Genomic DNA, 18,208 nt, shown 5'->3' with positions numbered 1-18,208 from the left:
TTGTTTAGATCTTGTTAATTATATACATGACGAAGTACCTCAAGATGCCTCAGAGTGCACATTTGGACGTTAACACACACACATATATAAATATATGTATATATATATATATATATATAGATATATATAGAGTATGTTGGCGTCTATCTTGGCGCAGAGTGCTCTATGTCCATTGGACAGAGCGTAATATATGTTGATACTAGATGAGACTAGTGGAACACTAGTAGTTGTTACTCGGAGTTTCACGCGTTATAGCGATCTTCAGCGATGATAGCGATCTTCGCGTTATAGCGATCTTCAGGTTGTCTGAAGATCGCTATAACGCGTGAAACTCCGAGTAACAACTACTAGTGTTCCACTAGTCTCATCTAGTATCAACATATATATATATATATATATATATATATATATATATATATATATATATATATATATATATATATATATATATATATATATATATATATATATATATATATATATACGGGGGTGACTTCAAATCTAGGTACCGCAACCACACGAAGTCGTTTCGCAACAAAAAATATGAAAAGGAGACAGAACTATCCAAGCATATCTGGGCACTGAAAAGCAAGGGGAGAGACTACACTATTGAATGGAACATATTGAAGAAATCCGACACACACCAACGCGAATCAGGATCATGCAATCTATGCATGGAAGAGAAGCTGGCCATAATACAATCGAATGACAGATGCATCAACAAAAGAACCGAGCTGTTATCGCACTGTCGCCATGGCAACCGTAAACACACACGCCTGAAGCCGAGATAGCCTATGTTGTTCAGTTGCCTGATGATCGGTGCGCGAGCCGCACACGTGAAACTCCGAGTAGCAGTATGATGATAGTTTAGTTAAGTATATTATGTGATATATATATATATATATATATATATATATATATATATATATATATATATATATATATATATATATATATATATATATGCCTGAAACGATATACCTACCGCCATCATTAAAATCTGTGGAAACGACCCCATGACCACTCTGGGCGGGACCGTAAATTGCAGAGTTTCACAACAACAAGTGGATATGCTTTTCGAGTCACATGAATATCCCGTGATGTTTCTGTTAAAAAACAAAAAGTTTCATTGTAATCACGCCGTCTGATGTGTTTTGTATTGTTTGTATTGGCTGCAATTATAACACGCCGCTATAGCTAGGAAAGTTTTGTGATTACGTAATCGACATGAAAAGGTCGTAAATCGACCACATTTAGCCTGCATAGCTTCTTAACATCATTAGGCTCTAAGTTTAAAAACGGTTTGAGAATATGTTCGTGTCTACAGTGCAGTTAACCATACAGCGTTCACTCAGACTCTTATACAAGAACAAAAATGTGGCAGGCGTTGTTGACTAGTTAGTAAAAGGAGGGCATATTACGACCAAGGCAGGTCGGTTACGTAATCTAAAAACTTGTCCATGATTACGTGCTATAGTTGGTGTCTATACGGCAGACCTATAAGCACTGTTGATTTTCTATACGGCTTCAATTTTCTTTGAAATAAGTCACCAATATTCATAAGAAAACTCCTGAAATTCCTCCATTTACATTCATTGTTCCAGATGTAAGGGAATTTGCTCTATGAATATGTGTCGCGGCCGCGCAGATACTCGTATATGCTACTGTGACAAAGCCAATGCACTGAAATTCCGTTTTTTTTTTCTTTTTTTCTTGGCACAACCCTACCAAAAAAGCATCCATCATACTCACAATGTAGGAAAAATTATTTTGGCGTTCCATACTTCAAAGAGTAAGCAATTTGACAACACAGCTGACACAGCTTTTGGCGTTCCATACTTCAAAGAGTAAACAACCTACACAGTACAGGCACGTCGTGATCATAACATTTAGTAAAACTCCAGGCCTCCTGATGGGAAAGCATGTAAATCAAAGATACTCAGCATCGACTGACGAATTAATAGCTACTGCACTCTCGTTTTTAACCTGTACAGTTAGTTTGAGCTTAAGTTCAAACCTGTCGTTCCTAAACGAACGGTAAATATGGCGTATATGAGCTGCATAAATATAACGTTACGCTACAGCGGCGCTAGCCTAGGCTAGACCTGAGTATGTACTGTATGTAAGGTCTGTGTTGTTATTGTTTACTTCTGTAGGCCTAGCAAGCGTTAGTTAGGAGTAATTATAGAAGTCATACGTGTACGGACATGTACAGACACACCGCGCATCCGCGCATCCGGATGCTGGGAAGAGTTAATGAATGGCCCTGTATTCTATAATTGTACCGTTAGTTAGACCTACATTAAGAACAATTATAGGATTTCACGTAGGAATGAAGGTAGATTTCATTTGCATGGTTACACTAACAGTTACGCTTTGTAGATTAATGTCGCGGATGGGAAGGTGCTCGCATTTTGACTTACGAACACTGAAACCGTGTCCATCAGAGCAGCTACATCCAACATTACTATGACTCTGTTACAATATACCACCAAATAAGTAAATCTATTTGATACTGATGTAATCTGATCACAATTATGTGGCCTCAAGTAGTCGAAGAATGAAATTGAGGCATAATTTACATAGCAAAGTCACAGGGATTATCATTATTGTTAGCATTTAAAAGAACATTTATGCTCTTACCATTGTGGAAGTACCAAAAACTAAGTTCATACCCAATTATTATCAGATAGCCACAATGTTGAGGCCTACATGGATGTAGAAATTTTGTTTGACTGATTTAACAATTTCAGTCGGGCATAATTTTATTAAAATGTTAAAAGTGGTCTTTGCAACATCTTTGGCTGGCTGGTGTAATTTGAGAATGTTCAGACAATATTTTCAAAGGGTTTGTTAAAATAATGTACCACGCTTTTCTTTCTTCAAATCTCATAACCAAAACACTTAGGGTAAATCTAATCATGACTGGAATCTCAGAATGTGTCATTTCTTTAATGGAATTAAGGTAAATCCAATCCCTGTTTCCATTCTTGTTATGGTGCAGCCTGAGGAAAAGTGGAAAAGATATAATCTGAAATTATACTTGGAGAACCTCAAGTGAGTTGCAAATACTATCTACAAATATAGCAAGCTAAAGAAAGTCTGGGAAGAATAAATTGTAATGTGAGAAAAGGTCTTAGAAAGACTTAGTTTGTTGTAGACTGTGAAACAAGTAGCCTAATGTTCATTTCAAAACTATTGAGAGCCACTGTTGTAAAATAGGTGTTTGCATTGCTTTGGTAAATTATGTAAAGCCTTATAAGATTTAAAACAATTTCTTTTTGACGTGTGCTTTAAAGTGTTGTTATGAAAGATGTCTGGGCAGCAATACTTTGAGTAACCGATTCCAATTCACATCACCGAAACATTAAAGGCATTAAAGGTCTCGCCCCAAACCGTGTGCCGCGCTCTAAAAAAGTTAACTTTCTGTTGCTTGCAAGTGAAGTTTTCTGCTTGTCGCTACAAAATGCAGACAGTAATGAAACGTGATACCTTTTTATCTTTAGCTGGACCTGAGGTGTCAATCGCTGTATCGTTTATACACTGTGCTGTGGGTATTGACCGTACAGTACCTGTATGTACCGACTGTACACTAGTGTCTAATTCCCGAAGGTAGCAAGCTGTGTGCGTATTTTCTCGGATCGATGGTGGTGTCTAACACTTTTGTTACACCTAATTCAAAACTAGGTCAGATTACCGGCATTAGACGTTTCTTTTTGTGCGAGTCTTCAAACCCTTTAACAAACTGCTTGTATGGTGGAAGAAACTCTTGCGGTACAGTAGTCTGACCTCTCTGTTGGCTTATTGCTCTATAGGCTGGGTAAAGAATCGTTGGCAGAATTCAAAATTGGTGTCACTTTAAAGGTATGCTGTATTGGCACCAAATATGCTAGATATTCAAGTATGCTAGATATTCAAATATGGTCACCTTTTGTCAAAATTCTTAATCTGTTTTATTACAACCTTCAAGGAAATTTTCCTCACTGGGACATTCAATCATCTTGTGTGTACCTTAAAAATGCTTGAGAACAATTTGGGGAATAAAGACCTCCAGGAAAGTTTTTTTTAAAATTTCTAGCAATTACAGCATGGCACTATAATTTGGGGCCTATACTGACTACCTTTAATAGATAACATATTGAAGTTTCCTTTGCTCCTAAATGTCATGCCAATTCCTAGCTAGGCTTGGTGAACCTTAAAGTAGATGACACTTCAGACTTTAAGTACACACAAGAATCAATATACAACTCAGCAGAATGCAAACATACATGTACTATATATGCAGGCTATTGTTGCAGATGAACTGCAGCTTGTTGCTACAGTAATCAATTTCTAGAGACAACTCGAGTAAAACACAAATTCACAGTGTATATTTCTACTGATTTATTACTCTCATCTTCTCATCTGTCACACAGACAGATTGACATTCCTGCATGTTAGAGATTACACATAGAGTACAATGTACTTAGTATTACTTAGGATATAGGCTTACAGAGACAGATGACATTCCTAGGCATAGAGTACAATATACTTAGTATTACTTAGGATTACATAGGCTCACAGAGACAGATTGACATTCCTGCATGTATAGGTTGCACATACTGTAGAGTACAATATACATAGTATTATATGCTTAGGATTACATAGGTTTACAGAGACAGATTGACATTCCTGCGTGTAGGAGATTACACATAGTGTACAATATACTTAGTATTACTAAGGATTACATAGGCTTACAAAGACAGATCAACATTCCAGCAAGTAGAGATTACACATAGAGTACAATATACTTAGTATTACTTAGGATTACATAGGCTCACAGAGACAGATCAACAGTCCAGCATGTAGAGATTACACATAGAGTACAATATACTTAGTATTACTTAGGATTACATAGGCTCACAGAGACAGATCAACATTCCAGCAAGTAGAGATTACACATAGAGTACAATATACTTAGTATTACTAAGGATTACATAGGCTTACAAAGACAGATCAACATTCCAGCAAGTAGAGATTACACATAGAGTACAATATACTTAGTATTACTTAGGATTACATAGGCTCACAGAGACAGATCAACATTCCAGCAAGTAGAGATTACACATAGAGTACAATATACTTAGTATTACTAAGGATTACATAGGCTTACAAAGACAGATCAACATTCCAGCAAGTAGAGATTACACATAGAGTACAATATACTTAGTATTACTTAGGATTACATAGGCTCACAGAGACAGATCAACTTTCCAGCATGTAGAGATTACACATAGAGTACAATATACTGTACTTAGTATTACTAAGGATTACATAGGCTCACAGAGACAGATCAACAGTCCAGCAAGTAGAGATTACACATAGAGTACAATATACTTAGTATTACTAAGGATTACATAGGCTTACAAAGACAGATCAACATTCCAGCAAGTAGAGATTACACATAGAGTACAAAATACTTAGTATTACTTAGGATTACATAGGCTCACAGAGACAGATCAACTTTCCAGCATGTAGAGATTACACATAGAGTACAATATACTGTACTTAGTATTACTAAGGATTACATAGGCTCACAGAGACAGATCAACAGTCCAGCAAGTAGAGATTACACATAGAGTACAATATACTTAGTATTACTTAGGATTACATAGGCTCACAGAGACAGATCAACAGTCCAGCAAGTAGAGATTACACATAGAGTTCAATATACTGTATAGTAAAACGGGGTAAAAAAAAACCACAGGGTAGTTGGGGTAAAAAAAAACCCACCCCCACTACAAGTCGTGAGAAATAGAAACACATTTTTGTATGGTGTATGTGAAAACCATGGTGCCCAAGTCAATTCGGACATACTTTATTGATTGTTACTATTCTTTTCCATCGGCGTACCGATACTTTTAGCGCCGATTTTTCCCATACTCTAAAATAGCAAATATTTAAGTTCTGAACACTGTCCTTTAACTTAATCCCGCAAAAATATTGGCACTGATATAGAGGTTTTTGTTTCTTGGTTATGATAACAAGAGATGTACCTACATGTATCAGTATTGTAATTACCTGCACGATCTGACATTTTTCTCGAATGACGTGGTTTTTTTTTACCCCAGGGTTTAGTGTCCGTTTGGGGTAAAAAAAAGACCAGTCCTAATTTCCTCCCAAAATGGTTTATATTTATCACAGAATGTTAGAATTGCTATATGATTGACACAGGGAGTACATCTATGCTCCTCTAATTTCTACCAATATAATAATTTACATTTTTATAACTAACTGTTGCCTGTTCTTAACCTAAGTTATTGCTATGTTAGCCTAGTGTTATAGCCTAACACAATATATGTCTGCTGTATATGGTTATCTTGTTATTTTTAGAGTCCTAAATTAATCTCTACCCTAAGTCCCAACCCCACAGCTGGATGTGATACTAATATATAGAATAAAACTCTTAGAACATGGTCAATAATGTTTTAGGGGGTATTAAACAGCCTTGATAGAATCTTGCTTAGTCTCGGAAGGTGAGGTGTGTTTCCCGGAGTTTATCGTTTGGCAATAGGTTAATTCATGCAGAACTCGATTGAAAATGCCCAAATAAAGCTTTTCTAAAGTGTGCTGAAAATATTTCTGGTGGTTTTGCACATTTTCTTTGGTAGTATGTTGTTTTAACAGTGTGGACTTTTTTTACCCCAGCAGGGTTTTTTTTTTACCCCAAAAATGACTAACAGCCGGGGTAAAAAAAAACCACCCCTTTTCTGGAATTTCTCCTTTACTCATTGTGATTGAAATTTTTATTATGGCTATTTAGGAAGGTATTCCCATTTGTCAACTGACAATGCTAAAATATCTACCTAAGCATCTACCTAACGAGTTTTATGTTAAACTTTAAGGAAACGGATTTTTTTTTACCCCATCTTACTATACTTAGTATTACTAAGGATTACAGAGGCTCACAGAGACAGATCGACATTACTGGATATAGAGATCACACATAGAGTACAATATACATCATATTACTTAGGAATACATACAGTAGGCTCACAGAGACAGATCGACATTCCAGCATGTAGAGATTACACATAGAGTTCAATATACTGTACTTAGTATTACTAAGGATTACATAGGCTCACAGAGACAGATCGACATTACTGGATGTAGAGATCACACATTGAGTACAATATACTTAGTATTACATAGGCTTACAGTCTGTACAGAGACAGATGGCATTCCTGCATGTAAGAGATTACACATAGAGTACAATGTAAGTACATATTATTACTTAGGATACATACTTAGGCTTAGCTATTCTTAGTATTACTTACATAGTGACTTCTAATATCTACCCAGTATCATAGGTATAGTTATAACTAACAATAGGTTAATCTGGATCATAAGGCATTGCCAGTGGCTTTCCCACCTACCCAGTATGCATATAGTAGTCAATAGCATGATTTACATTCATGTACCCTACAAATTATGACCGTATATATAAGTCAGTCTCTCTGGTTTATTTTGGATTCTTGCAACTGCATCCACTCACATACTGTACTTCACGTAATTTATCGTTCATTTCCTTTTCTTGTTTTCTGCATACAGCAGCTGAGGTGCCAATATGGAAGGAGAGAAGGACTCTGAAGAAATTCACAAACCAGCTGAATCTAATGATGATAATCACAATCCCATCTGGATTAAACAAACAGATGTCAAGGAAACTCGCCAAGGAAGTGATGATTCTCAATCAGTTCCCAAATATAGCCGAGAAACGGTAGTGAAGGATGTAGATATGCCGAGCCAAGCCAAAGGAATCTGTCCGTCAAATACAACACCTACGCAATGTGAAGAATACGTAGAAACAGATTCACTGGGCATCGGTAATTGTTTCCAACAAAATAGAGCTTGTGAATCAGAAACGAAAAATCCCATACAGCTTGAACTAGGAAGGGAAACAGATATTCTGGATGTTAATGAAACTTGCCAAAGAGATAACATTGTCGGGTCAGGATCGTCGAGCCCAAAACAATTTAAAGAAAATCAAGACACGGGACAGCAGAGTTCTCAAGTTAGGAAATATGTAAATGAATGGATTACACCTGTAGCCACTCTGGAAGAAGGTTTATCTATTAGACCAGGGTATGACGTTGCCTTGCTGGCTAACGATGGTAATATTGGTGAAGGAAATGGCAGTGAAGAACAGAGCATTGTCACGAATGAGGTGATTATGGTTAAGCATAATGAAGACATAGTGGAAGACTTTGAAGAAAGAGCAGAACAAATGAGGAATGTTGAGGCTGTGGTTACATCCTCTCACGGTGAGAACGATGTCACTTCAGAGGATAGAGGGGTGGGTGGTAGAAGATATAAAACTGCTGAGAAAGAGAAATGTTCGGAATCTGAGTATTTAATAAGCTCGGACAGCAATGTCCAGAATTCTCCAATAGCAATAACCTCCGACACGCATCAGCAAGAAGGAAAGATAGTAAGGCTGGCTATGAACCCTGACCTTCAAACACAGAAGCTGGTTAAGGATGGTAACCAACAAACTCTGGCTCACAAACAGGCTCACCTAGAACGACTGATAGGCAGTCGTCTCCTGGGCCATCATCCTGCCGTAAAGAGGAAAAATCTTTTGGAGCAGAGCGGAATCATTCCCAATGGTAACAGCTTACTGTACGCACAGCTAACTAGACCCAGGGTACCACCCAGATCAGATCAGAATAAACAGATGGCTGTTATGCCTGATGGTCAGAGAACTTCAACTTACCCAGGAGGAGCAGGCTGGATGATGCAGGCATCATCTAAAGGAGAGGGCAGTAACCCAGCAAGACCTACACATGAAGGTTGGTTAATTATTATGTTAGGTTAACAGTCTTGCTCAGGGCTAAGGTCCACTCACACGACTTTACAATTTAACCCTGGTCATTGGTGACTTGTCACACCAAAGTGTGCACACTTCAATCAATCTCTCCTGGGACACCACAGCCATGTGTCCCCCAGGTGACGTCCCATAGGGTGCAGTCACAAACTGGCGCGCAACTATATTTACAAGTTGCCTCGCAAGTCCCCATTTTTACACCTGGGTGAAGAGAGGCAGTGGAGATAAAGCGCCTTTCCCAAGGACAACGCAATGATCTGGCCAGGACTCGAACCTGTAATCCTTAGATCGCAAGTCCACTGCCTTAACAACTTGACCAAAACGCTTTCCCCTAGCCCTTCATCTTTAAATCAGTTGATTTATCTGCAGGATGCACAGAAGCATTTTGTAATTAGCATTAAGACAATACAGCTCTCATGATCTAGGGTACATGGTTCATTTCAGCTGATCTAGGGTTTTAATTCTTGGCATGGCATTCTACCTTCCGAAAGTCAAAGTAAACATGGCACTCCTCCAAAAGATCAAATCTAGGAGGAGGGGTTTAATTTCAAACATTCCCCTCCCATTACCTCACTTAAACTGTTCAGGTCTTTACAAAATTCTGAAATTAATCCAATATAAAAAAGGGGATTCACTGATAGTACAGTTAAAGGTGAATTTCACATTAAAACATTAGTGTTAGAACTTTGACAGTGTGTCATTCCATATTGATTGTGCTCTAGAACTGTTTCAGAGATGAGTTTTCTAGAAGAGAATGATTATCTGTCACATGACCTTTGTACTAATCAACAGGTCTGATGTAGCCATTGTATAAATTAGTTGGTTGCTTACAATGTGCACAGTAAGCTTACAATGTGATTACAATGTGCTGAGTAGTACTGTACACTCATCATCATGAACAGTGTTGTTGAATACTACAGTACATACTAAATGTCTGCTGACCCACTTCCTTATCAAATTAGTTTCCACATTCACCTCTTCTTCATGCCCCCAATCCCACCGTCTACATCTTCCAGGGGGGGGGGGTGAGTTGGTTGGTAGTTTTAGGTTGGAAGTGTGTGATGAATTTATGTTGTAGCCTAATGACATACATGCATATAAATTAGTTGGTTGCTTACAGTTTACCTAGTACTGCACAGTAGTACTGCACACTAATCATCATGTTCAGTGTTCTTGAATACAGTATATACTCTCATACTACATGGCTGTTGACCTGTTTCCACTTACCAACTTTCCTATCAACTAACATTTGCTAAATTAGTTTCCCCCTTCCCCTCCTCTTCTTCATCCTCCCCCACCCCCCCCCCCACCCTCCACTCAAACCATTTCCATCTTTTCAAATCTCTTCCACTTTCAATGACTACAGTAAGCCCCTCTTCTCTCACTTAAGTGTATACATGTATTTAAAGTGTAGACTTTTTAAATCGTGTAGACAATTTTAACACTTGAAGCAATCTACGTGTGTATTTGATTTTGATAAATGTTCAGTGCCACCTCAGTATACGCTCTGTGTAGATCTTGTTTGAGGCTAGAGTGAAGATTAAGATAGGGTTAGGCCTTCCGTACAACAAAGTTTGGTTCGCTGCTCAAATTACTGCACTTTATATTCGACATACATTATGTTCAGCATACATTATGTTAAACATACTCTGTTACACTAATTGGGCACGCCATGCACTTAGAACCATGATGAACACCATTAGTCAGTTACTATCCACTATGCAACATTAAAGAAAAATGTATGAGGAGTGACAACTTTTAAAAAGTCTAAAAGTGACACCATGCAGCTATTAAAAGTGTTTGAAGTGGAAGGATAATAATTAAGTAATTAATTGATATCATTAATTAATTATTAGTAAGAACATTCTGCAGTTGTTGGAAGATAATTGTACTGTTTTCTTTTTATTCAATTGACAGCAGCTTTGGTGCTTGATTCTGTTAGTGACCCAACTTTGATTCGTGCTGGAATAGAGGGCAGTATACCAAGGAACATTATGACAGGTAGCTCAGGTACCATAGTATGCTGTACAGTATACATGTGTTTGCTTTGTGTATAGAGGACAGTTAACCAATGAATCTTATGCCAGGTAGCTCAGGTACAGTGTTAGGGTGTTTAGTATACATGTATTTTCCTTGTGCATAGAGGATAGTAAACCAATGAACCTAATGCCAGGTAGCTCAGGTACAGTAATAGGATTTGCAGTATACATGTATTGACCTTGTGTATAAAGGACAGTAAACCAATGAACCTAATTTCAGGTAGCTCAGGTACAGTAATAGGATTTGCAGTATACATGTATTTGCCTTTTTCATAGAGGACAGTACACCAGTTAACTTAATGTCAGATAGCTCAGGTAGTGTTAGGGTGTTCAGTATAAATGTGTTTGCTTTGTGCATATAGGACAGTTTGTAGAGACCGAGTAGAAAAACTCAAAGAACAAAAAAGACAACTTCACACTCTGGGGTTCTGTGCTACTCTCCTGTATTTTCTATCACACTATTTACAAGAACCTGATGACCAGTCTGACAGAGGCTGGTCATCTGTGTTTCAACCAAGCAAACTGATAATACAAAATTACTAACCAATCAAAACATATGAGTCCTTTAAATGCAGGAAGGTCCACCATAGAAACAACTATAAAGAAAACAATATCTAAGGCATTCATACAGGACTGTAAGGTATTTACCTACAGGTAAGTAACAATGACACTATTCTAGAATATATATGCAATGTATATGTTACAGGTAAGTACTGTACATATCACTAATTAATTACTATGACAGGAATGTACTGGCATGCAACACCTGTATGTGAAAGGGTTGAATGGTGGAAACTAGAGAACTAGACTATGATCTCTACAAGTTTACCAATGAACCTAATGCCAGGTAGCTCAGGTACAGTAATACAATTTACTTTAACATGTATGCCTTTTTCATAGAGGACAGTAAACCAGTTAACTTATTGTCAGGTAGCTCAGGTACAGTGTTAGGGTGTACAGTATACATTTGTTTTCTTTGTTCATAGAGGGCAGTTTACCAATGACCTTGTGCCAAGTAGCTCAAGTACAGACATTGAATTTACAGTAATAATAAAATAATAATTCTCAGTTCTTATATAGCACAAATAAAGTCCGCGCTTTACTTAACCCTGGTCATTGGTAACTTGTCACACGTACACACCAAAGTGTGCACAATTCAAACAATCTCTCCTGGGGCACCACAGTGAACCACAGCCACGTGTCCCCTGGGGGACTTCTCATAGGGTGCAGCCACAAACAGGCGCAGGCAACTATATTTACAAGTCACCTTGCAAGTCCCCATTTATGCACCTGGGTGAAGAGAGGCAATGGATAAAGTGCCTTGCCCAAGGACACAATGCAATGATTTGGCCAGGGCTCGAACCTGTAATCCTTAGATCACAAGTCCACTGCCTTAACCACTTGACCACAACACCAACAGTAACATGTATTAGCCTTGTTTATAGAGGACAGTTTGCCAATGTACCTTGTCAGGTAGCTCAGGTACAGTATTTAGGATTTACAGTATGCATGCATTGACCTTGTGCATAGAAGACCGGATACTAATGAACATTATGCCAGGTAGGTCAGGTATAGGATGTACTGTATATATATATATATATATATATATATATATATATTTATATATATATATATTTTCATTTATATATATTCATTTGCCTTTGTCGTTTACCTCCATTGCATTAACATAAAGTCTGTTCAAAGTATCTCTTTCGAGATCCGGCTTTAGGAATCACAAATGATTTTCGAGTTGGTTAGCATCATGTTTGATCTCTAGAGTAAGGCAAAATATGTCTCCAAAAACAGAACTAGTATTGTTCGATACTGGTGACAAACGCCTACAGTGGAATTACGATCTTCCTTACCGGTTTCGAACCTCTGGACATACAATCAGCGTCCATAGCCTAGTGGTTAGGGTGTCCGCGTACAGAGCGGGAGGCCCGTGGTTCGAATCCCGGTGGAGGCTGAAAGTTTTTTCACTGTTCTTGATTTTCCAACTCATTACGTTTTTCATTTATATATTTATATATATATATATATATATATATATATATATATATTTGCCTTGTCTGTGCCTTGTGCATAGAGGGCAGTATTCCAATGAACCTTATGTCAGGTAGCTCAGGTACAGTAGTGGGATGTATAGTATGTTCCTATATTTGTCTTGTGTCTGTGATCTTTGCAGCTAGATTGCCAACAAGATTCCTAAGCTGATGAATCCATATTGTTTACTAGTAGTGAAGAAGTTTTACCCCTGATCGACCACGCAAGAGGTCCTGCGGGGGATAATAGATTTGTTATCGAAGAAAAGACCACATTGTTTTTTTGTTTTTTTTCTTTCGAGGATCAGTTGTCTTTGTTGAGCCAGGGGATGGTTGATAAGTGAAGTATCGTTACAATAGCATTGAATAGAAAGCAATGGTAATTGTACACTATTGAAGTCACACTATCAATTTTTTTGGCACAGCAAGCCTGTTACTGTAATTGGGACCTACATACTGTACAATGGAGAAATTCCCAACTTCTTGTGTAGAAAATTATCAAGCTGTTTTAATGCCTTGTAAGTACTGTATAATGCTCATAGCTGTATCAAAGATGCAACACGTACAAGTACATGAAGATGCAATCACTTAAATACCTGTTTACTGACTGAGACTTTAATGTCTAGATAACATAACCATTGGCTGTAAATGGTAGAGGAAGGAAGGGTTTGGGGGGGGGGTGGATTGGTTGGTAGTTTTAGGGGTTGGAAATGTGTCATGCATTTATGTTGTATCCTAATGACATGTACTGCATGCAGATGTCAACTGTCAGTACTGTCTGTAATATATCAGGATATGGATATGTCTTAGGTCAAGTTTGCTGAGTTAGGGAGGGTTGGGACCTGCAGTAGAAGAGGGGGTCTGGGCGGTGGTGTGGGGGAGAAGGGGGTTGAGGGGAGTGGGGATGGAATTAAACCAGTGTTATGGATTTAAGCCTCAACCTTATATCTTAGCGTGTGTTTAGGATTGCCTGTGCTGTGTCATCTACCTACTGTTAAAGTCTATTGAATATGAAAGCTTTTAACATGTCCTTACTAATGAGATCATCTCCATCTTATTTCTTACAGTTTATCCTGTCGAGGGGGATTTAAGTCAGATGAGCACTGTCCCAGCGATGCCTCTTCATCAACAGAGAAAACTCCCTCAGTCCTTCCTCGGTATCTCAAAAGGTGCATGTGATGAAATCTATGGACCACTTCTTCATGCTGTGCCTGCTATGTTACACCAGAATCGTTCAAGTACCCATCTGACCAATCTCACAAAGGCACAATTAGCTAGTTCTAGCATCACCAATGGTATAACTCTGCAAGGTAAAGTTAAATATCGGGGAGAGAAGAAACTCAAGTATTTCAGATGTCACATGTGCAATGAACCATTCTACAAAAAGTACGATCTAGTGAACCACTTAAAAGTTCACGAGACCGAGGGTTTGCTGGAGTGTAAATTCTGCCGGGAAACGTGGCAGACGAAGGAAGAATTGGAAGCCCATGAACAGAAACACGTGAACGATAAGATCTACTCTTGCCTCATCTGCGACAAATCTTTCAACTGTTCCAGTATGCTGAAACGGCACAAAAATACCCACATTCCCAAAGATCCGTTTCCTTGCAAGTTTTGCGGTCGGTTGTTCGTGAGGGCTCATAACCTAGCAATCCACGAGAAGATCCACGAAGGCGATCTTCCTTACCAATGCAAATATTGCGATAAGGCCTTCGCCACGGAGAGCTACCTCACAATCCACGAGAAGGCACACACACAACAAAACTTTTTCAAATGTAGCTTCTGCGGGAAGACATTCTACCTCTACGGGATCTATAAACGGCACGAGAAGATTCACGCGGGCAAGACCCCGCACCCCTGCGAATTGTGTTACAAGGTCTTTGACAGCGGCGAGGCGTTGAAGTTACACCTGGCCAGCCACGAGCATCTGAGACCCTACAAATGTACGCAGTGTGACAAGGCGTACAACCAGGAGAAGAACCTGAAACGTCACATCAAAGTACACACGGATGTAAAACCGTACAGGTGTCAATACTGCGAGATGAGTTTCCATTTCAAGAGCCACTGTGTCTCTCACGAGGTCACCCACACCGGTAAGAATCCCTTTCAGTGTGAGTTATGCGACAAAGGATTCAAGAGACAATGTACCTTGACCATTCACCAGAGGGTCCACACAGGAGAGAAACCCTATCAGTGTCAAACATGCAAGAAGACATTCAGGCAGAGAAGTACCTTAAAAAGCCATGAAATATCTCACTCTACCGAAAAGCCCTATGGCTGTACCTACTGCGATAAGACGTTCGCTTATCACATCAACCTGAAGAGGCACGTTAGGGTGCACACGAACGAAAGACCTTATCCATGTCGTCTGTGTAAGAAGAGATTTAAATTGCTCCCCCATCTGTCGAAACATATGAGAATTCACGGCGAGGATAGACCGTACGTCTGTGGAGTGTGCGGGAAAGGATTCCATCAAAGCAACTCGTTGAAGAAACATGAGAAAAGGCACGCAGTTTAAGAAACTGGAGATACGTAAGATGATAGATGAGGGGCTCTACTTAACAAAGCTTGATTACAAGAAACTGCAGATCATTAACTTAGATTGGTTGGGGAGGTTGGGGGGGGGGGGCAGTGGGGTCATTTGTATTCAGTGCCTGATATTGATTCATAGTAAGAAATTATACTTAAAATGTAGGTGATAGAAAATGTATTGAGTTATTTGGGAGATAACCTGAATGTTATCAAGCTAGGTCCAGAGCATGCTATAACAGTAGAAGAACAATAATATTTTGACAATAATGAGCAACCATTAACAAGTTCAGGTTCATTAGCCTCCAGGAAAATGTACTTATAAACTGGAGAAATTCAAATCAGAGGAAACTCTGACATGATGTTGTCATTGTAGGATGGTAGTCTTTGGTCAGAAGGACGCCCATGGGGAAAACAAAAGTAAGGTAGTGACAACACATACAAACACAATTACAAAACGTTTTCAAAATATCAATGAGAGCTATAATAGTGGTTCATGCCAATGCCTAAAGTTAAATCTTAATGAGAAGTTGACTAGAGAATATTGGGGCAACATTGGCAGGTTTGTAATAAGTTTGTTAATTTATAGCCATTCCATGGTAAGTGACACTGACATGGTGAATTAGAATCCTGTAGTACTGTATGTGTCGTAAATTTCTATCTTCAAAGACTAAGATACAGGTCAAACATTCATAAATAGTTTCACTTTTCTGGATTAAGTCATTTTCTTATAGAATACCATTATTTGGTGTCTGGGGTATGGACTTTGGTGTTGCTTGGAGGTTGGCACACTCATTTCCTTCCATAACTCTCTCTATATGTTCACCAATTTTGCAAATTGATGGACCTTCAGGGGTGAATTGGTCAGCCCAGGTATGACTGACTTGAGACAGAGCAGCTCTTAGCCTTTTTACACCAGCTCCGGCAAGTCCTTTACTTCCTGTTCCGTACCTCTCTGCTAGGACATTAATTCTTGTCCTAATGAGGACATTTATTTAATGTGGACATCCCTGTGGACATGTGGTCCAATAGCGGCTAATGCAGATTTTTTGCCTACCATGTAGTCCGGGTTAGGATTACCCTTTAGCAACAGGTTCCTATAAAATACTATGTGGGGTACAACTTTAATTCACTTTCAGTCCAACAAAGCAAAACATATATGTTGTCTACCACAAGGGCGTAGGAACCGGGGGACTGGGGGGCGCTAGCCCCCCAGTGAAAAATATGGAGGGGCGAAAGTATCATTCCGCTCCCTGCTTCGCAAGTCAGAAAACCCCTTTTACATTTCCAAATGAGAAAAAAATCTCATTTGGAGCACCAAATTGCATCTAAGGCCAGGTGAAAATGCAAAATTATTTACAAAATGGAGTGGGTGTTGAAGTATGCTATATTGCACCAAATTGCATCTGAGGCCACCTGGAAATGCAAAAAAATTCCAAAGGGGAGGGGGACACCCCTCCCCCAGGCCGGCCATTGGTCTTCAGCCCCCCCCCCCACTCAAAAGTACTTTCCTACGCCATTGTTTAGACTCTACCATGTAGTTAGGGTAAGGGGTTACACTTAGCACCAGTTTCTTTAACAATACTGGACAATACTATATGTGTGGGTCTGTGGGACCCTAATAAAGCCTCAATATTTTACAAAATCTGGTTCCTAGAACTGGCCTATGTGTACAGCCTTCCTTCAATTTTACATCCAACAAAGCAAGTGTAATCAGTCGTGTTGTACTTGCCACAAGTGTTGTGTCAAAAAGTAAAATGTTTCTCAAAAATTAATACAAATATCTGACAAATCTTGATTTTATTTACAATATTGTGACAGCATCTTCCAAGGTCATTTATATGCAGATAATTCCCACAACATTACTAAAACTGGTAATTTCTTTGCATAGTGATAAGAATTTTAAAATTCTGTTTAAGCAGAATTTGAACTTTTTCCACATCACAAACAATGGAAACTTAGGCAATGCACCAACAATGAGTAGAGAGATCAAATCTTGAATATCTGTACCTGCCAAAGCCATCCTTACTGAAGTTGACCAAAGTTCCCTGAGTTTTGAAAGCTACACTTTCCTACTATGATTTTCGGGACCATTGTCAATGAATGAAGTGCTCACCATTTTTTGTAGCCTTGGTCAATGTGTATTTCCAAAAATGTGCTGATATTAGTCACAAAAAAATATATTTAATTTATGTATTCTTATATTATCCTTTTAGACAATTTTTCTGTAGTTCTCTTTTACTTTTACTATGTTTTTTTTAAAAACCGAAAAGATTATTTTACCGTTACTTTTCTTTTATTTCCGTGAAAGAAAGGAATGAAGTATATTGCCTTAGGAGTTAACGTCCTGAATTATTCCACTAATATTGTGTAATGGTTTGTAACAGTTAGTACTGCATTGTTAAATGAGGTTTACCACTTATCTGTACTGAGATAGGACTGGATACTTCAACAGACATCAGCTCTAAAGCTATCGATCCAAATTTTATCAAGTGGGAACGTTTCTTTCATTTTCTCTTTGAAGAATGTGTTTCTGACCTTATACATAACTTGAACGTTTATCGTTTACAATGCATTTGAGTACTTTCCTTCATGTTTCTCAAGATTGTCTTATTTTATTTATTTATGTTCTGAACATATCAGGAGGCTTTATCTGATGTGACTGGAGTAGTCCTCTTTTGGTCCATCTGAAATTCTTCTTCATCATGTTGTTTTCCGTTATAGTATTTACA

The 18,208-nt window shown here is 38.5% G+C and overlaps 1 protein-coding gene across 10 annotated transcripts in view; it reads left to right on the top strand.

The window, feature by feature from the left end:
- LOC139982433 (uncharacterized) overlaps window positions 1–17,678 on the top strand; it is a 32,903-nt gene extending 15,225 nt beyond the window's left edge. For 2 of the 10 annotated variants that reach the window (XM_071995288.1, XM_071995289.1), the window contains 3 exons: window positions 7,591–8,831; window positions 10,784–10,876; window positions 14,015–17,678. In XM_071995288.1, the coding sequence (XP_071851389.1) occupies window positions 7,607–8,831; window positions 10,784–10,876; window positions 14,015–15,465 (2,769 nt within the window). In that variant the 5' untranslated portion in view covers window positions 7,591–7,606 and the 3' untranslated portion in view covers window positions 15,466–17,678. Of the gene's footprint in view, window positions 1–1,859; window positions 2,038–3,035; window positions 3,058–7,590; window positions 8,832–10,783; window positions 10,877–14,014 lie in introns of those variants that run through there. The other 8 variants (XM_071995294.1, XM_071995292.1, XM_071995296.1 and 5 more) reach the window with 8 other exon arrangements.
- Window positions 17,679–18,208: the final 530 nt, after the last annotated feature.

The sequence above is a fragment of the Apostichopus japonicus genome, chromosome 16 (assembly GCF_037975245.1).
Source record: "Apostichopus japonicus isolate 1M-3 chromosome 16, ASM3797524v1, whole genome shotgun sequence".
NCBI classification, from domain to species: Eukaryota; Metazoa; Echinodermata; class Holothuroidea; order Aspidochirotida; family Stichopodidae; genus Apostichopus; species Apostichopus japonicus.
Note: the sequence above shows the minus strand (reverse complement) of the source record. Positions and strands in the feature narration are given on the sequence as shown.